We start from the raw sequence: 22,607 nt of genomic DNA on the forward strand, positions 1-22,607 counted from the left end.
ATAAGAGGACGGAGTGCTTTGATCTCCATTAACTAGATCATGGACTCTTGAAGACTCTTATGACACTTCCTAAGACGTTAGATTGTGTACTTTTTTGAGGACAAGGATCCACCTTGTAAGTCTCAATGTCATCATTGTCTTTCACAGGTAAATACTCAGTATACGCTTTTAGTTAAATTTATAGGTAGTTAAGCTGTAGTAAGTCCTAGCACCAGAATCCCATAATGTTTTTAGTCTGTGTGGAGAACAAATATTTGAGTGTTTATCACGTGCTGGATGTTTTGCTAACCTTGTAGGAATAAGAAGTAGAGACTGTCAAGGAGCTTACAGACTAAAGGGAAGACAGATGGAGATAATTGGGGCAGTTTAAAGTGCTGTGTGCTTTAGAAGTAGAATTGTGCAAAAAACAGTAAGCTTATAAAGAGATATTGATTTTGATTGGGAATTTGACTGTTGGATTTGACTTTTGAGCTCAGTCTTTAAGAGTGAGTCAGAGTTCACCAGATGGAGAAAGAGGAAAGGGCATTCTAGGCTATTGTGGTCATCAATTTTTATATTTTTAATGTGTCCTGCAACTTAAAAAACACCGATACAGTGTATTAACACATATATATGGAATTTAGAAAGATGGTGATAACGATCCTATATGCAAGGCAGCAAAAGAGACACAGATGTAAAGAACAGACTTTGGAACGTGTGGGAGAAGGTGAGGGTGGCATGATATGAGAGAATAGCACCGAAGCATGTATATTACCATATGGAAAATAGATGACCAGTGCAAGTTCAATGCATGAAGCAGGGCACTCAAAGCCGGTGCTCTGGGACAGAGTGATGGGGTGGGAGGGAGGTTCAGGATGGGGAGACACATGTGCACCCATGGCTGATTCATGCCAATGTATGGCAGAAACCACAACAATATTGTAATTATTCTCAAAGTAATTATTTTTAAAAAATCAGCACTAATCCCACCATGCAGGTAGTGCTGCTGCTGCTGCTGCTAGAGCCTGAGACGCAAAGAGATGCAGGCTCAATCCCTGGGTCAGGAAGATCCCCTGAAGTCAGAAATGGCAACGTACCCCAGTATTCTTGCCTGGAGAATTCCACAGACAGAGGAGCCTGGTGGGCTACAGTTCATGGGGTCGCAGAGAGTCGGACACAACTGAGCTACTGAGCACACAGCACACTTGATGACTCAAGAAAAATGGAATTCATGCCCATGTTGTTTTTTCTTTTTTCCTTTGATAATCATCCCTTTTGCAAAACTACATCACTAGATCTAGATATTTTTTACTTTCTTACTGCTTTCAATTAAAGGTACTTCTTAGTATGGTACACCAGGCCTCTTGTTACCCAGCTCTGGCCTATCTCACTAGTTCATGTCTCCCGCAAGTTTTCCCCACAATATCCCCTGGTTCTCCAGCCCAGCATACAATATCCTCCTGATGACTTGAACCATTTGCTCCAGCCTAAACACACTATTCTTTCTTGCCTCTGTAAATGTGGGTAGTTTCTTCCCTCTTCCAGGAATGCCTTTCCCTCCACCCTCTCTTCCCCATGTGACATGAACACTTCCCATCTGTACCCACTCTCACTACCCTGCTCATACGCACACATACAAACAGCATCGGCTCTTTGTGGCTGCAGTTGGAAGAATGATCTTAAGGGTTGAACAGAGGTCTTCAGACACGTGAGGGACTCCAGGGTTGAAGATGCAGAACAGCTACTGCCAGAAGTGTGATTTTTTTTCCCTCCACCAGTCATCAGCAGCTTGGGTATCAGCACTAAGGAAGTCACTGATTTGAATTCCAGTTTGCAACTGGCTGCCTTGGAGCTGAATTTGACCCCAAGACATGTTTTCTTGACATTGCCCTTTTTTTTCGTCCATCTTTAAATTAGACATCAACATTTAAAACCTGGGATGCTTCATGTAAAAATCTGGTGTCTCTTGAGCAGTTGGAAGGTATAGCAACATTGACTTATACATTTCTGCATGGAGTGAATAGTGAAGCCCCCTCAGAGGACACAGACCCTCTAGAGTTGTCCACAACACCCTTCCTCCCTTTGAAAGAAGACAGTCATGTTTGCCATTTCAGGGTGTATCTGACTTGGGGTTGATGGTCAAGGGACAAGATATGGATGAAGTTTAAAGGGGCAGGGAATTTAGAAGCATCATGAAGCTGGTGGCTTAGGTAAAATGCCATGGGTTTGGGGGCTGTTTTTTGTGAAGGAGGTACCATCAGATGAGGCCCAGGCTTAGAATAAAAGGGAACCATTTAGCAGTAGAAGTCTCAGTAAGGTTGAGGAGTCAGTGTGGTGGGAGCCTGGGCCTGAGACAACAGAAAGGAAAAATGAACCATTATTCTGGAAATGCCAAAATCAGCCCCCAGTGTTGTGGACTGTAGGAAGTCTGATTTGACGTTTGAGAGAACTGTGTCTGGTGAAAGCAGATGGCTGAAGTGGAGGGGCAGCAAGGGTCACTGGAGTCCCAAAGACCAGGTGAGGGGGTCAGGATGGTGAAGAGGCTTCCTCTACATAGGGCTGGATGCTTCCAAATGATAGTGATATGAAATAGTTCACCGGTGTTGAGTGCTTCTACATTCCAGGCACTGTGCTGGTTACTGTCACACATCGGTGTATTGAATCCACGTCGCCATCCCATGAGATAGGGAACTTGAATCATCCTTGTCCTACATGTGGGACAAGTGAGCTTGAGAAGGCTGATGGGGTGCCCTAGGTCATACAGCTCCCACGCGGCCAGATTCCTGCATGTCAGAGCACATTCTCTGAACCTCCACCCCTCTGTAGGAAATGGGCAAGAGATAAAGCCCCAGGGGGCCAGGGGGGCTTGCAGGGAGGCTTGAGGGAGGAAACAGCAGCCACTGTGAAGAACAAGCCCAGGGGAGAGGTGAGTGTGAGGACATTCATGATCTCACCTTAAGGAAGTGGTATTTTCCGGTGAGCCAGGTAAGGGTTAGACCAGATTTGATGGTGCACTTTGTGATGATGATCGGGCTCTGGGAGAGGAAAGGGTTGGGGGGGCAGAGCAGTGGGCACGAAAGGATGAGTCGTTCCTGGGAAGCAGGGCAGTCTCTGAGGATGTGCACTCCCTTGAGGATGGGAGACCAGAGGGCCTTGCACTTTACACTGATGACAAGGATGAGAGGTCTGGGAATCGACAGCCCCAAGGGATCCAGGGGACGTGTGCCCAAAGTCAGCTCTTTCAGTGCCAGCTCAGGCCACAGGCAGCTCCGAGGGCCTACAGAAGCGTTAGCAGCCCAGGTGGTAGAGGGCCTCCACATTTCCAAATAGTCCTGATTTTGGAGTTTGTTCTTCACGTGATCCAGGGGGGAGACAGAATGGGCCCCATCCGCTTGTGTTCTGGTTTGTTTATATATATTCTATACCTCCCTAAACCACACTTCTTGAACCAAGCACCAGGCCCTGTGTATCCCAAGCCCACCCAGCTGAGTGCCTGCTGCACGCACATACTCGGCAGAGAGTTCCAGGATCACTGCATGTTCACCAGCAAGCTGCTCCCATGTCCTGAAGCATCCATTCCTAAGGCGGTCAGCGAATCCAGCCCTGAACCGGGAACACCTGATGTTGCTTTATTAGAACATACTGTCCCCACCAGACCCACACCTCCTCCTTCCCAGAGTGCAGCGTGCTGGTGTCCCCTCTTCCTGCCTGGGTCTCCATGCACCTCTCACTCATGTCCCCTCTCTGCAGCCGTCCTGCCCGCCATGGAAGCACACGCCAGTGTCTTGCTCCAGGCCTGGGGAGGTGAAGGCAGAGAGCTTCTTGTCCTGGGTTGTGGTAGTTATCAGGTTGTTGGACCACGCTGAGTTCAGTTCAGGACCCCCACCAGATCCGAGGTCTCGTGCTTCATGGGCCCTGGGGTGCTTCCCAGCTGTGTGTCTGTGCCTCTGGTTCCCCGGCTGCCAGGAAGAGTCTCTTGGAACAGTCCCAGCTCTTCCTGTTTAAACAGTCGCGCGGGATAGAGGACCTGTGCAAGGTACACTGGCTTTCTCCTGATCTCACCTGCTTACTGTGGAGATTGGCTCCGGAAGGTGATTTCCAGGAATGGCGTGAGCCCACAGCTCCTATTGTCTTACGATTTATACCACTTTTCTCTCAAACTTAGCACCTACAGTTAAGTTCCTTGAGCCACAGGCCAGCATTGAGAATCCAGCCATAATCATTGGCCCCTTGATAAAGCTAGGAAGAGGGTGGTCATAATGCCTGTGTCATTAAAGGCTTACAGTGGACTTTACTGTTGTTACTAATACCGTGTAGCGGCAAGTGCAGAGGACTGTTTTCTCTGTCCTCCGTTGATACTGTCCCTTTACCGAAGCATATCCTTCCGCTGCTCCCCACAGAAAAATGCAAAACACAACAGCGACCAAAAAGCACAGAGGGATTTTTCTGTGTCTTTGAAGGGAAAGTGATGCAGAATGTGGGGTTTCTGGTTTTACAGGTGAAAAGAGGAGTGAGGAGGCCTCTGGGAGGAGGCGTGTGGTCCTTGGAGCCAGGCCCTGTGCTTGCTGCTACGGCTAAGGCATGTGCTGAGCCTCCTGGGTGGTGGAAATGAAAGCGATGGTAGAGGAGTGGGCTGGGGATGGCGTGGGGTGGGGGCTGTCAGTAGTAAATCTTACAGATGAAGCTGGAGAAACATGGTGAGAAACATACATAGGGAGGGCAGTTTCCTATCAGGTTAGGCAGGCCCTCAGCTGGGAAACTCATTTCTTTTTGGAGGTTTTATTTGCAGTCTTCTTTAAAAAAAAAAATAACACAGAACTTACACATAGCTAGAAAGAGGTTAGAAATTTAATCAGTAGAAAGATAGTAGATAGATCAGATTTAATTAAAGTTGAAACTACTTTTTATAGACTAGGACTGTGTTTTATGTGTCATTATAACTTCCATTACTGACAGTTATTTTATTGTTATGGGGTGTAGAATCCTAGCAGTACACATGCTTTGCCCTTTTAATTCCACATGTATTCTTGTTTCCTGTGTAAAGACAACACTGCCTCCCACCTAAATAGAGTCATTTTTTATTTATAGACAGTGATTTTCTCCTTGCTAAGGGCTCAGCGCTCAGCTTGGATGTGGAATGCATCCAGGGTTGGGAGACATGTTTGCAGAGGCCTCAATAAGTGGTGTTTCCTCCAGGAACAGGTAGGAATGACGATCTGCTAGGGGACAACGAGGAGTCTGATAGTTTGCTGCTTTGTTGAGTGGTGGGAGGAGGGGCCAAGAGGACCCTTCTCTCCACAGTGTCTTCTGCCGTCTCCCTGTGGTTTAGCATCCTTTATAGTTCCTGTCTGTTGATTCTTCCATGTAGTTATGAAGACATGCCTGGTAATACGGAGATGCCAGCATTGAGTGTATCGTTCCTTTTCCTGCATTCTCCTTGGGCAAAAAAGAAAGAGACAAGGCCCATCAGGAGCCAGGCCTGAAGGTTGAGGTGCTTGGGGAGGGGGGAGTGGGGAAGGGAGAGAGTGTGATGTGCTTCCAGAATGAGGTGCAGACAAGGAGAAGCTGCAGACAGGGATGAGCCAGGATCAGACTGTGATGGGAATGCCAGTGTTGGAATCCTGGGATTTTATGGTTAGAAGAAAGCTCATGAAGGTCCAACCATCTCGTTTTAAGGAGGAGAAAACTGAGCATCCCAGAGTTTAAGTGGCTGGCTAGCAGTCGTCCGTTTTCTGATGGGTGATGGTATTGGATAGTGAATTCAGTTATTATTTTCTTCATTCCAGGTCTCTTAACTCATAGGCTAGCTATGTTCAGGCAGGAAGGAGACTTAGTAAATGATGGAGAGCAAGTGCTGCTAATCAAAATATACTGCTCAGTAAATGACAGAACTAGTTGCACACTGCTTTTGCCCCTGGGAGTGCAGCCTACGTTACTGAGACACTGTGCCTTGGTTGTCGTGCAGTCGCTTGGCCGTGTCCGACTCTTTGCCACTGTGTGGACTGCAGCACGCCAGGCTTCCCTGTCCTTCACCATCTCCCAGAGTTTGCTCAAACTCATGTCCATTGAGTCAGTGATGCCATCCAATCGTCTCATCCTGTGTCGTCCCCTTCTCCTCCTACCTTCAGTCTTTCCTAGCATCAGGGTCTTTTCCAGTGAGTCAGCTCTTTGGCATCAGGTGGCTTCAACTTCAGCATCACTTCCTTTAGGAGCAAATTGTTCAGAAAGTGGGCCCCAGATTCCCAGTGGAATCTCCTGGAGATCTTATTATCCAGGCAGCTTCTAGAGCCCTGCCCCAGACAGATGCTCAGAGAAACAGTCCTTGATAATGGTACCCTGGAATCTGCATTCTAAACAAATTCCATAGTCTTTCCGTCCACACACTGGTTTTGAAAAGCACTGCACTGAGTAGCTCTGTGTCTAAAATTTATAAAAAATAAAAATTTTAAAAACAATGCATGGTCTAACCTATGACTTACTAGCCATGGGGGAAAAAAAGTCTTATTCCAGATTATTGTTTGGATGTCTTTATATCATTCATGTTTTTCATTACGAGACAAATAAGACATGTCCCTGCACGAGGGGAATTCACAGGAGAAGCAGTAGGATTTTGATTTTGTACAAGGAGCAGCTCTATACAAGGAGAGAGAGCTAACTAATCCCGGTTGCTTATTTGATGAGAGAAGGCCTTGTGGAGCGAGCAGGTGGCCCTAAGGCTGCATGGAATTTGCCTGGGGAGAAAGAGGCAGGCATTTGAGACAGAGTGGTTGGCAGAGCTGTGGCACTGAGTGGTGGAGATGAGGAAGGAGGATGCAGTGAATCGCAGATTGCCATTGTCACTGTCTGCATAGATATGTGTCACATATGTGCATACACTGTGTCACATATGTGTGCGGACATATTCTACTGTCTCCTCCACACGTCACAGCATATGGAAACTAGAAGATATGTAGAGACTTGACTTGGGAGCACCTTGAAAGTTGTACTGGGACTCTGGCCTGCCTGGGAGTGTCTGTGTAGATCAGGAAGTAAATGACACAAAGGGAAGGCCGGAGTGTGCACTGCTTTTCAGCCCAGAGAACCAGCCCACACAGGCCTCCTAAGGAGGGGAGTGCCCTCTAGGGGCTTAGATGATTTTTCTGAGTGCTGTTCATCTTTGTGCTTGCCACTAAGCTGGATCCATTACCCACTGGAGAGGGAAGAAAGACAGCTTCACTAACCTACCTGGCTGCAGCTGTGATTACATTATGCAAACATTTATTAATGTGGTACCTTGATTGATGATTATCTTAATACCGAGGATAACATTAAAGGCTTGATTTTGCAGGCAGACGGCACATACAAGTTGGTTCTTGTTGGAGGTTAAAAAGCCCTTAGCCTATGATTCCTTTTATATGAGCTGACCAGAATAGGAAGATCCGTGGAGAAAGAATAAAGACTCGTGATTGCCAGGGGCTGGGAGAAAAGAAATGGGAAATACAGGGCTTCTTTATGAGATGATGAAAATGTTCTAAATTTAGGTAGTGGTAATGGTAGCCCAACCCTGTGAATATAAATACCATCGAATTGTATACTCAACAGGGGTGAATTTTATAGTACGTGAATTGTGTCCCAATAAAGCTGTTGTTTTATTTATTGGTTTTCTTTAAAAAGCCCTTAGCACTTCTGCTCCAGGTGTCCTAAGAGAAGTGTGGTGTTTAGGGTTTCAGAGAGGAGTTATTATCAAAAGTGATCTAGAAAGACAGATGGTATCTAGGACAGACAGCGGGAGATGAAAGCTAGATAAGGAATGTTCAGCAGGGAGCAGAGTAGAAGGCAGTGCAGAGACAGCAGAGGGAGGGCTTGTTTGGAGAAGGTGGAGAATGAAGAGAAGTACTGTATTTGAATAAAGATATGCGGAGGACTTGAGAGTGTTGAATGCTAGGCTGACAAGTTTATCAGTTAAATGAAGAGTAACTGAAGGCTTTTGACTACTGGAGTACAGGAACTGAACCATAGGTCGAGTGTGGCATGAATTGGGAGAAGGAGAGACCTAAGTGAGGGGAGACCAGGTCAGAACCTGGAAATTGGAGGATGGAAGGTTTAAGAAGTGAGGAGTAAGTGTGGGCATCAGTTTACTTGTAGGTTAGTCTGTTTCCTCAGCCACTAACCCACATGTTTTCACGTTCCATTGCTTGTTCTTTATCCAGGCTTTGGGGTTAAGGGTAAGAGGGAGATTGGGAGGAGGGACCAAAAAAGAATAAGGATGAAGAGAAATGGTGATAAGGGCAAGATTCTGCTTGTGTACTTCAGTTGCTCTGTAATTTTGCATTTCCTCCTCATGACTCACTATAAATAACAGGATAGGAAACCTTATTTGATTTCAGATCAGTTGACGAGGCTGCCTGCCTCACTGTTCCCATCTGTGGAAGGGAAGACTACCCACCTCCAGTGTAGGTAAACCAGAGAATCTAGAGTAATCTTACTAGAGAATTTTGATCAAGCTGCCTTGAACTCAACATTACTTATAATGTAATAGATTTCCTTGGGGAAAAGGTTCCTGATCGGCCCTCATTTGTTACTTGAGACAGTACAGACTTTATCCATCACAAGAGAACTCACGTGAGTTGTTTTTTGTTGAACTATGTGAAATTGCCATTTGACTATTTTTGATCTGCAAAGAAGGCAGTTTTGTAAAGCCTTAACCTAATAGATACTTGCTCAATAGATATCCTATGTGAGCCCAGATTTTCCCTTTTTGGTTTCCTTCATAAGTTCCTTCTTTTTTAAGGTGCTAGTGGTCTTGAACATCTACTAGTTTCAGATTCTGAGGAGTCAAAGGTGGCGGTAACTACGGAGGGCTTGCCTAAGGGCTGGTCAAGAAGGGGAAGGAAGCAGGAGCAAGCCCAGCGGCCAAAACCAGGGCGTCGGAATCCTTGGTGCTGTATTGCACAGTCCTTCTGGGTTAAGAAATAAAAATTCAGCCTAAAGGGTTTTCCTTTCTTCAGTGGATTACTAGGCAGTCATGCAGTTTTAGATCTTCTGCAGCATGCCAGAGACAACCCATGTGGGTCTCTAAAAAAACGAGAGAAGTATTTTAAAAAGTGGGAAATAGGTTAAATGTAAAAATGGGGATAGGTCAAATGTAAAAGCGGGGGAAGCAGGTTTCCGTGGTGGCTCTGTGGTGAAGAATCCACATGCAATGCAGGAGACACACGGGTTCAATCCCTGGGTCTGGATGATCCCCTGGAGAAGGAAACAGCAGTCCACTCCAGTATTCTCATCTGGGAAATTCCACGGACAGAAGAGCCTGGCGGGCTACAGTCCATGGATCACAAAAGAGTCAGATAAGACTCAGAGACTAAACAACAACAGAGGGGGGAGAATAGACTTAAGGCGAACTTAGGTTTTTCAAGTTGGTGTCATTTCTGACAGCCTAGCACACAAGTGCACGTGCATGTTCAATAAAGATCTCTGAAAGGTCAAAAGACATCAGATGAGGTATTTATTGGTTGGTCGTATGCTCCCTGGTGTTTAACTTAGAGTGATTTCCTAGAACCCAACAGTGGGAGAGAAGATACCCAATCCCCAAAGATGTGGAAGGTTGGTCAGCTGTTCTTGTAGGATGCTTTCATTGTCATTACATCCAGATACTGGAATCAGGGTGGGGCCTCTCAGTGCTCTTTCCCCATTAGTCTGTGAACTCTGAAAAGTTAAAGTTGTACAGAGTGTCAAGTGCAGAAAATGTAAAGGATATATTGTTACTATAATGTCACAGGAATATGATCATCTGTTTAAAACTGCAGTGGCCACGCACATAAAAATGAGAGACGGTCGCATAACCTTTCCAGGGACTAAAAGCTCAGTTCATGTTTACTCAGCCGTGGAAGGTGATTGTCCTGTAGGAATACAGATTATGAATTGAGAGCTCCTCGCTCTGCTCACACCAAACAGCCAAACATTTATTCTAAATCACAATCAGAAATACCACTGCAGCAAAACCTTAATTACCTAACACCCTCAACTCCACTCTAAAGCATATATAGCCATTTCCCCACAAGGAAGAGACCTCAGAGGGGTCACTCACACCTTTCCAGTGGCTTTAATGATCTTTGGTGCAGATATTATCTGAATTCATTTCTATTTTAGTTCTACACTTAACTAAATTGTCATTAAGTCTCTGGGTCTGATTATGGAAGTACTTGTGGAAGACAGGCATTTTATTTTAGAAAAGATCTGAAGAAAAATAAAAGAACAAAACAATCAAATAAGAAGAGAGAAAAAACAGAATTAATGAATTGAGGTGTTAATAGTTCTTCCCTCCTGGGAATGTTACCCTCCCTGAATCTTGACCTCTCTGGTACATAAATACCCACATGCTTCCGGCAAGGATGTCTCTTTTTAGGAGGCCTTCCCTTCACTCCTGTCGACCTGGGAACTCCCTTAGTCATCCTCTCCACCTCTGACCCACGCTTCCATTGCCAGGGGAGTCCCGGCAGAGCCTGGCTGCTCCTCCCTTGTGTTACATTCACATCCTGACGCCCTGCTGCACTGGGCTTCTCATTTCCTGCCTCCAGTTTCATTCTGACACATCAGCATCGGGCAGTTGACAACATCTTTTTCTCTTCTTCTTTTTTTTTTTTTTTTAAACCTGCCTCTTATTTCCTGCAGTCAAGCAAATTTTGCAGGAGAATTAAAGTTAAGGGTGAGAGCCAACAGAGGTAGTTTGCATTCAGAAGAATGTACACATGCAGCTTAGAAAATCTAAAACATTAAAACTCTCAGCATCCAGATAGCTGTCACAAAATCCATTTGCTACAGCTTATACCCTTTATTTGTAAAGAGCTCCTCGGTCTTCAATCAAAATCTGTATTTTTTATTATATAATTATAAATTAATGTAGCTCCAGAGGAGGGTGCTACTAGGCACAATCACACTGATTAAAAAAAAAAAAAAGCTGAAAAACTAATGACCTATTAGTTGAAAGAAGAGTCAGAAACATTGCTGAGAAACACCTAAAGGTCAACAGCAGCAAAGCAGCATTATAGAATCATTAGAAAATGCAGGAGCACCGTTCTGTGTCAGCCCGTCCAAGCATCACTGATGTCTGGAGAGACAGAATAATGTATATGCATAAAAAGATGGCCCTGAGTCATCAAGAAAGTGTCTGTTATGCTCAATACCAGTCTGGTTAAGTAAGAAATGAAGTAATGCATTTTAGGAATTTTTCTGTCCAAATGGTTAATGTTAAATTTCTGGGCGTATACTAAGGAGGTGAGCCTTAGTTGTTTGGAATGCTGGTTATGTTAGGACCCACTCCCCGCTCCCCGGTGATGCCAGATACACAGGACAGTGTCGTGGAGAGGGGCAAAGAGTGTGCCGGCCACTCTGTGGCCTCCCAACTTCTGTGCTGTTTATTCACGGGGTTTTCCTTCCCTTTTCTCTGGTTTCAGATGCGAGTGTCTCTCTGGCTTATGTGGTTTCCCCGTGTGTGAGGTGGGATCCACTCCCCGCATAGTCTCTCGTGGAGATGGGACACCTGGAAAGTGCTGTGATGTCTTTGAATGTGTTAATGGTACGTGGGGTTTCTCTTGTTCTCAGCGAGTATACATTTGTGCAGGAGGAGGAGGAGGGAGGGTTCAATCTAGCCACTTCTGTCTTTTTAAAAGACAGACAACATGCTCAGGGAGTTGATGAAACTCAGAATAGTTGCTCAAGATCCCACCACGCAGTAGGGAAAGTTAGGAAGGGAATCCTCATTCCACTTTGTAGAGAAGGCATTTTTGAAAAGGTCATTGCAGACTACACGTGGCCGTCATACTCTGCTGTGTGTCAGTAGTTGAGAAATTCTAGGCTTGCAGGAAAAGGACCACAGAAAACGTGGCCGTGTTCTCCCAGTCAGAAGACCTCATCCCGTGGCTCTTGGAGGTAGTCTGTGTAACTAATGCCACACTGCGTTAGGTCACGGAGTGACCACAGTTTGAAAAGAGAAAGGACTGTATTCCTCTAGTTCATCCTTTTTCTGCCTAGAGGAAACACCTCTGGCCAGCCCCTAGTCAGTAGTAGTGTCCTCATTAAAGCTGGAAACTTGGGGGCCAAAAAAGCCATTCTTCAGTCCCAGGATTCCTTCACGTAAAACCCACCTCTCTCCCTCTCACCTTTCAGCAGAGGGCTTGGTGTGTGACAGCCTGGTGTTTATTGAATTTAGATGCTAGAAGGGAAGAGAGCCTAAATCATGCTCCTCCATCAGAATTTTCAGAAAAGCAAAGAATAAACTCAAGCAAGTGAAATGTCAGTGATTTTTAGAGAGCATTATTTAGTCAGTACTTAGACACACAAGGAAAATGACTTTGAATGTGGACAAATACAACCAAATTATACAGATAGAAGCATCCATTTTAACTGCTGCCTATAAGAAATCAGGGTTCAGAAGATTTTCTGCCCTTCTCCCAAGCTGCCCCTCCCCAACAAGAAAGGGTTATATGAAAAGTCCAGACTTGTTTCACAGAGTCCTGTAGTTTTTAGGCCAGAGGCTACATGTTTTGTTCTGGTTTTTTCCCACTTTAAAGAAGCACTGGCAGTATGACTTTGTGGTTAAAAGAGAACATGGATTGGAACTGATTGACTTCAGTTTGAAAATCAGTTCCTCCGCTTAGTAGCTGTATAGCTTTGGCCATCCCTTTGGTCTCTGAGCCTCATTTGCCACATCTGTCAAATGGAGAGAATAACAGTAAATGCAGTGAGGTTTTGTATGTGAAGCACTAGAAACTGTGCTTCGAGAGCAAACAGTCTCTGTGATTCTGTGTGCCTCCTTCCTGCTCACCGTCCTGGCCACTGCAGGATGCTGCTTCTTGGCTTCAGGCACGCAGGGAGAGGCACAGGGCAGGCTCCATGCACATAGACTCTTCTTGGTACCTCTCCCCGCCTGCTTTATCATCCAGCCGGTAGTGATGTCTTCACTGCCAGCAAATGGCCAAGCCTCTGATACTTCCTGCTGAAGCTAATTGACTGAAAGTGATATTCTGTAAATATTTAACTCATACCATTGGGACCGAAATAGTTGGTCCTTGTCCTGGGCTCCAGCATCTCAGATGTGCTTCCTTCTAGTACTCACCCCACTCCGTGTCTCTTTCTCACCCTAGAATCTGAACTGCCAGAAAACAGGGAATCTATCCTTGTGTCTGTGACATTAGCACATCGCCTGTTTCTTGTGGGGCACCTGGGTTCTGACACGTGGCTGGGTGAGCAAGCAAGTGATCTGATTCATATCGTCTGAGTTCCCTCTAGAGTGGCTGTTAATTGTCAGCCCATAGAGGAGTTACTTTGTGAGAATCCACTATCTTTCACTGCCCCACACTTTAATCTGAAGTCTCTTATACCCTGGAAATAACACCTCTAGTAATACAACTTGCTATTGTATCCGCTGGGTGAGAAACTGGAGTATCTTTCTTCTTTCTTTCTTTGCTTCTTAATTATAGAAACCCAAGTGTCAGGCCTTCTCATCAGGACATTCACTTTACATCTCACCTCTATGTGATGCAGTTTGGGCAGCTGATTACTGCCCCTATTTAACTTCAGTGGCCTTGGATAAATCTCCAGGGCCTGCTCCCATTTATAGAGCCCTGAGTTCAAGAATAGGCCTTCTACTGTGGGAAAATGTAGAGACAACAAAGCAGTAACAGAATTTCTGGTGTTTGCCTCTTTCTTGCCACCATAAATTAGTTGGGTGATCTTTGCTTTACTTCTTGTCCTGCTATAGTCTGTCTGTTACTGCATTAGTCATTAATTGTAGGTGAAGCTAGAAACTACAATACTCTGAAGATTTAAAATTCCATAGGATAGTATTTACGGAATTCCATCTCAAAGTCTGTAATTCACTTTTTTTGGCATACATACACACACTTCCCTTCCATACACATATTTGTGTGTGTGTATGTATATATTTGATTATTTGGCACCCAGTGCCCTGGTGAAATCATACTATTGTCATAAGATCCCCATTAGAAGGTATTACCTATCAAAAATTCGTTATCCTTGCCCGGAAGAGCAGGGGTCTATTTTATGTATACATATTTTTTAAAGCCTTATATGTATATGTATGTGTATATATATATATATATATATATATATATATAAAGCCTTACTTATCCACAAAGAATTTGAGGCAGTTTTACACCAAGAGCAGACACAATAAAATAGTGGTAAAATATTCGTGAGAAAAGAGAGTCAGACTGTACAGTTGTATGTAAAAGTTGAAAAGCAAAAAGGAAGTGCCCACAGGTGTGCAGGCCATAGCGTCTGTCTATGTAATCGCTGGAGTTAAATGTGAGGTTAGGCCCCCGGCATCCTGGCCATCAAAGTGGAAAGGGAGATAGAATCGGACCCACAACTCTTATTTTTAGAGACAAGAAACCTGCCAGACAGGGCAGCATCCTCCTCGTACGGAAACTTTTGAAAAGAGAGCACCAAATGACACAGTAAATTGTGTCCTCAGTTGCTTTACCCCCAATTTCTTCTGGCTGCTTTTCTCAATAAAAAGTAAAAGCAAAATATTAAAATACACCTCCGTGAAGGCAGTTTTCAGGGGTGAGTTGAACACCCATCTGAAACCTGGATGCCTGAAGATCTGTTTCTTGATTTTGAGAATGCTGCCCAGCCCCTTAGCCCCCACCACCGCTGTACCCCCGCAACATGTAGGAAGATATTGGAGTAGATCTGGGAACCCCAATTCAGGAGACAGTGGGCTGCTGTCTAACCCCATGTGAAGAAACGGAGCTTACCTGCCAGCACTCAGTCCCCTCCCTAGCTGCCATCCAGGTGATCCATATGCTTACATTATTTTTTTTAAGATAAGCATTATAGTGAAAACAGAAGATTAAAAAGAGGGAATTCAAGAACTCCTGAGTTTTGAAAACATTGGCCTAGATGAATGGATGGGAAGAACAGTCTCCATAAATGTTACTCCTCTTTTCTGTTGGGTTTGGTTTTGTATGGGTGGGGGGATGGCTGAGTTGCCCATCAGATTGTGGCAGTCTGTGACTGAGGGCTGAAAGGAGGACCAGCACGGTAGTAGCTGAATGAGAACCCTGTTGTTTAGAGACCAGATGAGCAGGTGGTGAGCTTGTGTTCCTATTGTGTGAACTTGTGAGACATCAGTATCATCACCTGGAAGGATGACCTCCACAGCAGTGTTGAATAGTCCCACATCTTCTTGGGGAAATGGTTCTGTGTCTGCTCTGGCCCAAAAACATGTTTTTTCATCTGTCACCGGGGGTTGAGTGACGGCCTCTACTTTAGATGGACGTGTGTCCTCTTCCATTTGGTAACAGTACATCTTACTGCCTTACGCTGGCCCAGCTCACTCGTTTCTAGAGGCATTTGGGTTTGAATAGGGAAGTCATCCATGCTCAGAGTATGGAAGCGATCATTTGGTTGCTTAGATATGATCAAGTGTCCAACATACAAAAATGCACAGAAATCCAAACTGGAACACCATGGTTTGAGTGTCATAGCCATTTGAGTGTTGTAGCCACTGACTCTTCCAGCATCAGACACTAACATGTAAAATCAATCAATCACAGGAGAGCCAGACCCAAAGTCAGCTTCTCCTTGTGTAAAATTTGGGCCTAGAAAACTCAGACCTTGGGTTTCCCTTGTGGTCCAGTGGTTAAGAATCTGGCTGCCGATACAGGGGACATGGATTCAAACCCTGCGCCGGGAAGATTCCACAGGCCTCGGAGCCGCTAAGCCTGTGCGCCACAGCTACTGAGCCTGTGCTCTAGAGCCAGGAGCCACAACTCCTGAAGCACTGAAGCCCGAGTGCCCTAGAGCCTTTGCTCCATAACCAGAGAAGCCACCGCAGTGAGAAGCCTGACCACTGCAATTAGACAGTCACCCCCACTCGCTGAAACTAGAGAAAGCCAGTGCTCAGCAACGAAGATCCACCACAGCCAACATAGATAAATCTTCATGGAAAGAAAAAACGCAGACCTTCAGTTTGTTAATAAAAAAGTTAATATGAAAACATCTGTTGAGAACACATTGTATAGCAGTGATGCTCAATAATGTTCCTAGGGATGTAAGGTCTCCTTCTACAGTAGTGGAGAGTATATAGCACTTTGAAAGGAATATTCCATGCAGTATGCATTTATTGAGCATCCATTGTGTTCTGCAGGCCTTACTAAGCTAATTTTGAGTGATACAGTGTTTTGCAAGTACTGTTCCCCTTCTCTTATCCTGAAGTACCCTCTAGCAGTATGCTCCAGCACACACGCCCGGCTTCCCCCACACAGAAAAGGTGGTTTCTTCCTTCACGTATCTAAAAGCTTGTGTACCCTGCCTTTGTGATTCCATCAGTTTGTGGTTGGTTTATGGAGAAATTTTCAGACATTTCTCATTTGTCATGCGGTTATCTCTTTTTTGACTTATTAAGTCTGCCTACTTTGTTCCCGTACCATTCACCCCCAGAGAAAGAAGACCAGAGGCAAGACATCAGCCATTTTTCACTGAGATATTACAGAGAAAAAGCAACAGAAGGATACTTATTTGGACTTTTTCCCTCCATTTTCACATTTGATGTGAAGTTCTACATTTTAGTCTTTTCCTTTGCTTAAATTATGTATTTATCACCATCTGCCAATCAGCATGATTTGGCCAGGCCATAGAACTTACTAGCAATCTATACTATAAAATTCTTTTTCAGGAGTTCTGGAATATATTAAAGAGGGAAGAGAAGATTCCAGAACGGAGAAACATAAAATTTAATTGGGAAGACACAAAAAACATGCAAAAATCTTTAAAAAGACACTTTGTGCATCTCAGTGCATATGCACTTTTATTCATTGAGAAGTACAAGTTGCATAGTAAGTTATTCTATTTGTAATATTATTCTTTTCTCCATCCACGGAAAATGTCCTCTTACAGAGGTAGTGGAAACCTCCCTATAGTTCTGAAATTCACCTCTATCCCCAGCAGGTGAAGAAGTAATTGGTCATTGCTCCTCAAAGGATACTGCCAACCATTTTTATTGTGCACTTTTCTGAAGAGCTTCTCAAATTTGTCTCAGCAGCAAACAGGGATTTCATTATATCATGTGATTTTTTTTTTTTTTTTTAATCCTGAAGAATCAGTTGTGTTTTCAAGGCTGTGTTCTGTGGGACTCACCATCTCTCTGAGTTCCACGCCCTTGCTCTCTGCCTATGCTAGTGAAACGTAACTGCCCTAGCCTTCTTGTCTGTCTCATCTCCTCCCACTCAAGCTCCTACACAACCCGCCATAAGAGCGAGTTCATCTGGAGCCACTTTGTTCACAACCACAACCTTTCCTCCTCACTTCTTCAGATCTCACACCAAGATTTGTGGCTTCACCCAGATGGTCGTTGGGTTGATGAAGGCAAATAGGTAATTAATATAGATTGGTTTCTTAAAAAATGTTTTTCTTCAATTTGAACAGAAGCTCAGCATTTTGATAGAAGGCAGTATTTTGCCTCCTTCCACAGCATGCAAATTTGATTGGTGAAAAGTGCTTCATTTCCTGCACTTTGGAACTTGGGGTTTAACTGCCTAGTTCCTTCCAATCCCAGCTCAGTTTAGTGTGTTAGGTAAAAGCATATAGACTTCTTAGCTGTAATAAGATGATTCTTTCTGACATGAATTTTCTGGGGGGAAAAAAATAGCATATCCAGCCAGTGCTAGGGAAGAGGTTCAGACATGCACATTTACTGCCTTTGTGAAAATACATGCACACAGATCATCTCACACTAATGATGAGACTTTAGGCAAGCTGCCTCATCGCTTTAAATTTCATTTTCCTCATTGAAGAAGTAGATGTTAATACTTGTTCTCTATTCTCAACAACATTGTTATAAAGTCAAATTAACACTAGTTTGTCTAAGTACAAGACAAATGTAAATGTACTCAAAATGCAGTGGAAATCTCACGTATTTCAAACATGCAAAGTGACATGTGGAGAAATGATGTTAGGACAGAGAAGCCCATGGCTTATGTATGTCATAATCCAGTTTTTCCTACCTTATTAAATAGGTTGCATTAGCTCAGGAGAACTTTTCTTTTTTTACCTTGGAATTACTTTTATTTTCCCAGCTTTACAGAGACACATACCAGACAATTCACCAAGTGAAGTTGCACAATTCCATGATTTTTAATGTATTCGCAGAGTTGCGCGATTGTCATCACAATTTTAGAACACTGTCATCAATCCCCCCAGAATTCCCAAGCTCTTTAAGTCACCCGCTATGTCCCCCAGACTTTCCAGCACTAGAAAACCACTAATCTACTTTCTGTCTCTCTAGATGTGTCTATCATGGGCCTTTCACATAAATAAAATCCTGTACAACATGTGGTATATTTTGACTGGCTTCTTTTGCTTAGCGTAATGTTCCCCAGGTTCATTTATGTTGTAGTATATATCAGAACTTCATTCCTTTTTATGGCCAAGCAATATTCCATTACATGGATATACCACATTTTGTGTATCGTACATCAGTTGGCTGATGTTTAGAATTTTTCTGTTTTTTGGCTACTGTGAATAACATTGCTGTAAACATTTGTGTACAAGGTTTTATGTGGGTAGATGTTTCCATTTCTCCTGGATGTGTATCTAAGAGTAGAATTGCTAGATCCTCTGGTAATTCTGTTTCATATTTTGAGGAACTGCCAAACAGTTTTTTCAAGACACCTGCACTCACCAAGATGTATGAGAGTTTCCATTTCTCCACACCCTCATAAATATTTGTTATTATCTATGTCTTTTTCATCTTAGCCATCCTACGATATGAATCAATGTCTCATTGTGGCTTTGATTTGTATTCCCTTAATAAGTAATGATGTTAAGCATCTTTTCAGTGCTTATTGGTCATTTCTGTATCTTATTTGGATAAATTTCTGTTCAAATATTTGCTCATTTTTCAGTTGGGTTATTTTTATTGTTCTTTCTGGATACGAGTTCTTACATATGTCAAATTTCAGATTGCACCATTGTTAAAGGTCACAAAATATGAGAGTTTATTTCTAAACTCTTAATCAATTCCATTGAACTTTGTATTTATCCTGATGTCAAGTACTACATTGTCTTGCTACTGTGGCCTTGTAGTTTGTCTTAAAATCAGAAAGTGTGACTCCTCTACCTTTGTTCTTCTTTTCAAGTTTGTCTTGGCAATTCTGGGTTCCTTGAATTTCTTACTGATTTTAGGATTCACTTGTCAGTTTTTGCAAAAGAAAAAACTAGAATTTTGATAGAGATTGAATGAATATGTAGATCAATTGGGGGAATGTTTTCATCTTGCCAGTATTATCTTTCAGTCCATGAATATGGAATATATTTTCATTTACTTAGGGCTTCTATATCTTCTTTGAACAATGTTTTTTAGTGTTCAGAGTACAAGTATTGTACTTTATGTTTAGACTTATTAAATATTTTATTCTTTTTGATGCTACTGTGAATGGAATTTTTTAACTTTATTTTCAGGTCGTTTATTACTAGTATGTAGATATACAGTTTATTGGAGTTGCAGTTTTACCCTGAAATCTTGCTAAACTTTTTGTTCTAATAGTTTTTTAGTAGATTTCTTCTTTTTAAATTCAAAATCATGTTGTTGGTAATTAGAGTTTTCCTGCTTTCTAATATGGGTGCTTTTTATGTCAGTTTCTTGCCTAATTATCCTGACTGGAGCCTCCAGTACAAAGTTGAATCATAGTGGTTAGAGGGGACATCATTGTCTTAATCCTGAGCTAAGTAAGGGGAAAAGCATTCAGCTTTCACTATTAAGTATGATGTGCTAACATCATAGATGCCGTTTATCAAGTTGCTGTTTAACACCTCTACTGCTAAGTTGTTGAATGTTTTTTTATCATGAAAGGGTGTTGAATTCTCTCAGATGTTTTCTCTTTGTCTGTTGAGATGATCCTATGGTCTTGTCCTTTATTCTATAGACATTACATTACATTATAGTCAATTAATTACATTAATTGATTTTGGATGTTAAACCAACCTTGCATTCTTGGGATAAATCTCACTTGGTATATGATATTTTTTATATGCTGCTGGATTCAGTCTGGTAGTACTTTTTTGAGTATTTTTATGTTTATATTTATAAAAGCTATAGATCTGTAGTTTTCCTTTTCTTCTGATGTCTGTATCTGGAGGGAGTTCTTTTAAGTCAACCAAAATTAGAGTTAAGGAGTAGATTTAGAGGAGAGTGTTTTTGTGCAGAGAAAAATTTTAAATCATTGATATCGTTATCATTCTAAATGCAGGGTTTTGAGTACTTAGCAGAAAGCATAGTCTTGAAACACAGTGGGAAGAGTACAAGATTTTAGTTGAAGAGCTATAGTTTTGGCTTCTATCATTTGCTAAATATGTAACTTTGCACAAATTACCTAGGATTTCCTCACTTCTACACTCAGGATAAGTATTTCTACATCAGACCTTTGTTTTGGGGATTAAGTGAAGTAATGTATGTAGAAAGTGTTTTTTAAAGGCCAAGCACTATTATAATTATTGAATATTAACTAAATAGAAAAAAGAATTTCAGAGAAAACACTGGAGAAACAGAAACATAACCTGACAGGCCTAAATAAATTTTTTGAGGCAGAACAAAACGTAATGTGGATTCAGAATCGTTTACTTGAGATGGTGATTTAGCAAAACACACATTTTGTTTAACAAAACTAAATCTTTTTAAAGCACATATCAGAAATGTCAGTTTCATGGTCAAATAATTACTTTCATTTGGGGTAAGGAGAAGCCAGTATAGATTTTACTAAGGGGAATTTTGATTCCTTGTTATAATGGGGATAATGATGTGTTTTGTTTATTTTATTGTACTTTACATAGCTTTATTGCTTCTGTTGTAAAAAAATTATATTGAGTTTAATAAAATCCCATTAAATTTTAACCTTGTGCAGTATTTTCTAGAGGCTGTTTGAAAAACATGAAAGGGCACCACTCAGAAATGACTCTGAATATGCTTTGTTTGTTTTAACTCCTCTAGAAACAAAGCCAGCCTGCGTGTTCAACAACGTGGAGTATGGTGACGGAGACATGTTTCGAATGGACAACTGTCGATTCTGTCGATGCCAAGGGGGTGTTTCCATCTGCTTCACTGCCCAGTGCGGTGAGCTGAGCTGTGAGAGATACTACATGCCCGAAGGGGAGTGCTGCCCTGTGTGTGAAGGTAAGGAAAGCTGCCAATTAGAGAATAATAAGAACAGGTTTCCCAGCTGGCTTAGTGGCAAAGAACCTGCCCACCAATACAGGAGACCCAGGAGACACGGGTTCAGTCCCGGGGTTGGGAAGATCCCCTGGAGGAGGGCATGGCAACTTCCTCCAGTATTCTCGCCTGGAGAATTCCGTGGACAGAGGAGCCTGGTGGGCTACAGTCCTTGGGGTCACAGAGTCGGACATGGCTGAGCGACCTAACAACAAAGCATCAGATCAGATCAGTCGCTAAGTCGTGTCTTACTCTTTGCGACCCCATGAATCGCAGCACGCCAGGCCTCCCTGTCCATCACCAGCTCCCAGAGTTCACTCAGACTCACGTCCATCGAGTCAGTAATGCCATCCAGCCATCTCATCCTCTTGTCCCCTTCTCCTCCTGCCCCCAGTCCCTCCCAGGATCAGAGTCTTTTCCAGTGAGTCAACTCTTCGCATGAGGTGGCCAAAGTACTGGAGTTTCAGCTTCAGCATCATTCCCTCCAAAGAAATCCCAGGGCTGATCTCCTTCAGAATGGACTAGTTGGATCTCCTTGCAGTCCAAGGGACTCTCAAGAGTCTTCTCCAACACCACAGTTCAAAAGCATCAATTCTTCGGTGCTCAGCCTTCTTCACAGTCCAACTGTCACATCCATACATGACCACAGGAAAAACCATAGCCTTGACTAGACAAACCTTTGTTGGCAAAGTAATGTCTCTGCTTTTGAATATGCTACCTAGGTTGGTCATAACTTTCCTTCCAAGGAGTAAGCATCTTTTAATTTCATGGCTGCAATCACCATCTGTAGTGATTTTGGAGCCCAGAAAAATAAAGTCTGACACTGTTTCCACTGTTTCCCCATCTATTTCCCATGAAGTGGTGGGACCGGATGCCATGGTCTTCGTTTTCTGAATGTTGAGCTTTAAGCCAACTTTTTCACTCTCCACTTTCACTTTCATCAAGAGGCTTTTTAGTTCCTCTTCACTTTCTGCCATAAGGGTGGTGTCATCTGCATATCTGAGGTTACTGATATTTCTCCCAGCAATCTTGATTCCAGCTTGTGTTTCTTCCAGACCAGCATTTCTCATGATGTACTCTGCATAGAAGTTAAATAAACAGGGTGACAGTATACAGCCTTGACGAACTCCTTTTCCTATTTGGTACCAGTCTGTTGTTCCATGTCCAGTTCTAACTGTTGCTTCCTGATCTGCATACAAATTTCTCAAGAGGTAGATCAGGTGGTCTGGTATTCCCATCTCTTTCAGAATTTTTCAGTTTATTGTGATCCACACAGTCAAAGCCTTTGGCATAGTCAATAAAGCAGAAATAGATGTTTTTCTGGAACTCTCTTGCTTTTTCTGTGATTCAGCAGATGTTAGCAATTTGATCTCTGGTTCCTCTGCCTTTTCTAAAACCAGCTTGAACATCAGGAAGTTCA

General features: G+C 43.0%; 1 protein-coding gene across 3 annotated transcripts in view; it reads left to right on the plus strand.

Annotated features, from left to right (window-relative positions):
* CRIM1 (cysteine rich transmembrane BMP regulator 1) overlaps nucleotides 1-22,607 on the plus strand; it is a 209,335-nt gene that overhangs the window by 105,832 nt on the left and 80,896 nt on the right. For all 3 annotated transcript variants that reach the window (XM_027554995.1, XM_027554996.1, XM_027554994.1), the window contains exons 5-6: nucleotides 11,412-11,533; nucleotides 20,969-21,151. In XM_027554995.1, the coding sequence (XP_027410796.1) occupies nucleotides 11,412-11,533; nucleotides 20,969-21,151 (305 nt within the window). The remainder of the gene's footprint in view (nucleotides 1-11,411; nucleotides 11,534-20,968; nucleotides 21,152-22,607) is intronic.

Source organism: Bos indicus x Bos taurus, chromosome 11 (genome assembly GCF_003369695.1).
Source record: "Bos indicus x Bos taurus breed Angus x Brahman F1 hybrid chromosome 11, Bos_hybrid_MaternalHap_v2.0, whole genome shotgun sequence".
NCBI lineage: Eukaryota > Metazoa > Chordata > Mammalia > Artiodactyla > Bovidae > Bos > Bos indicus x Bos taurus.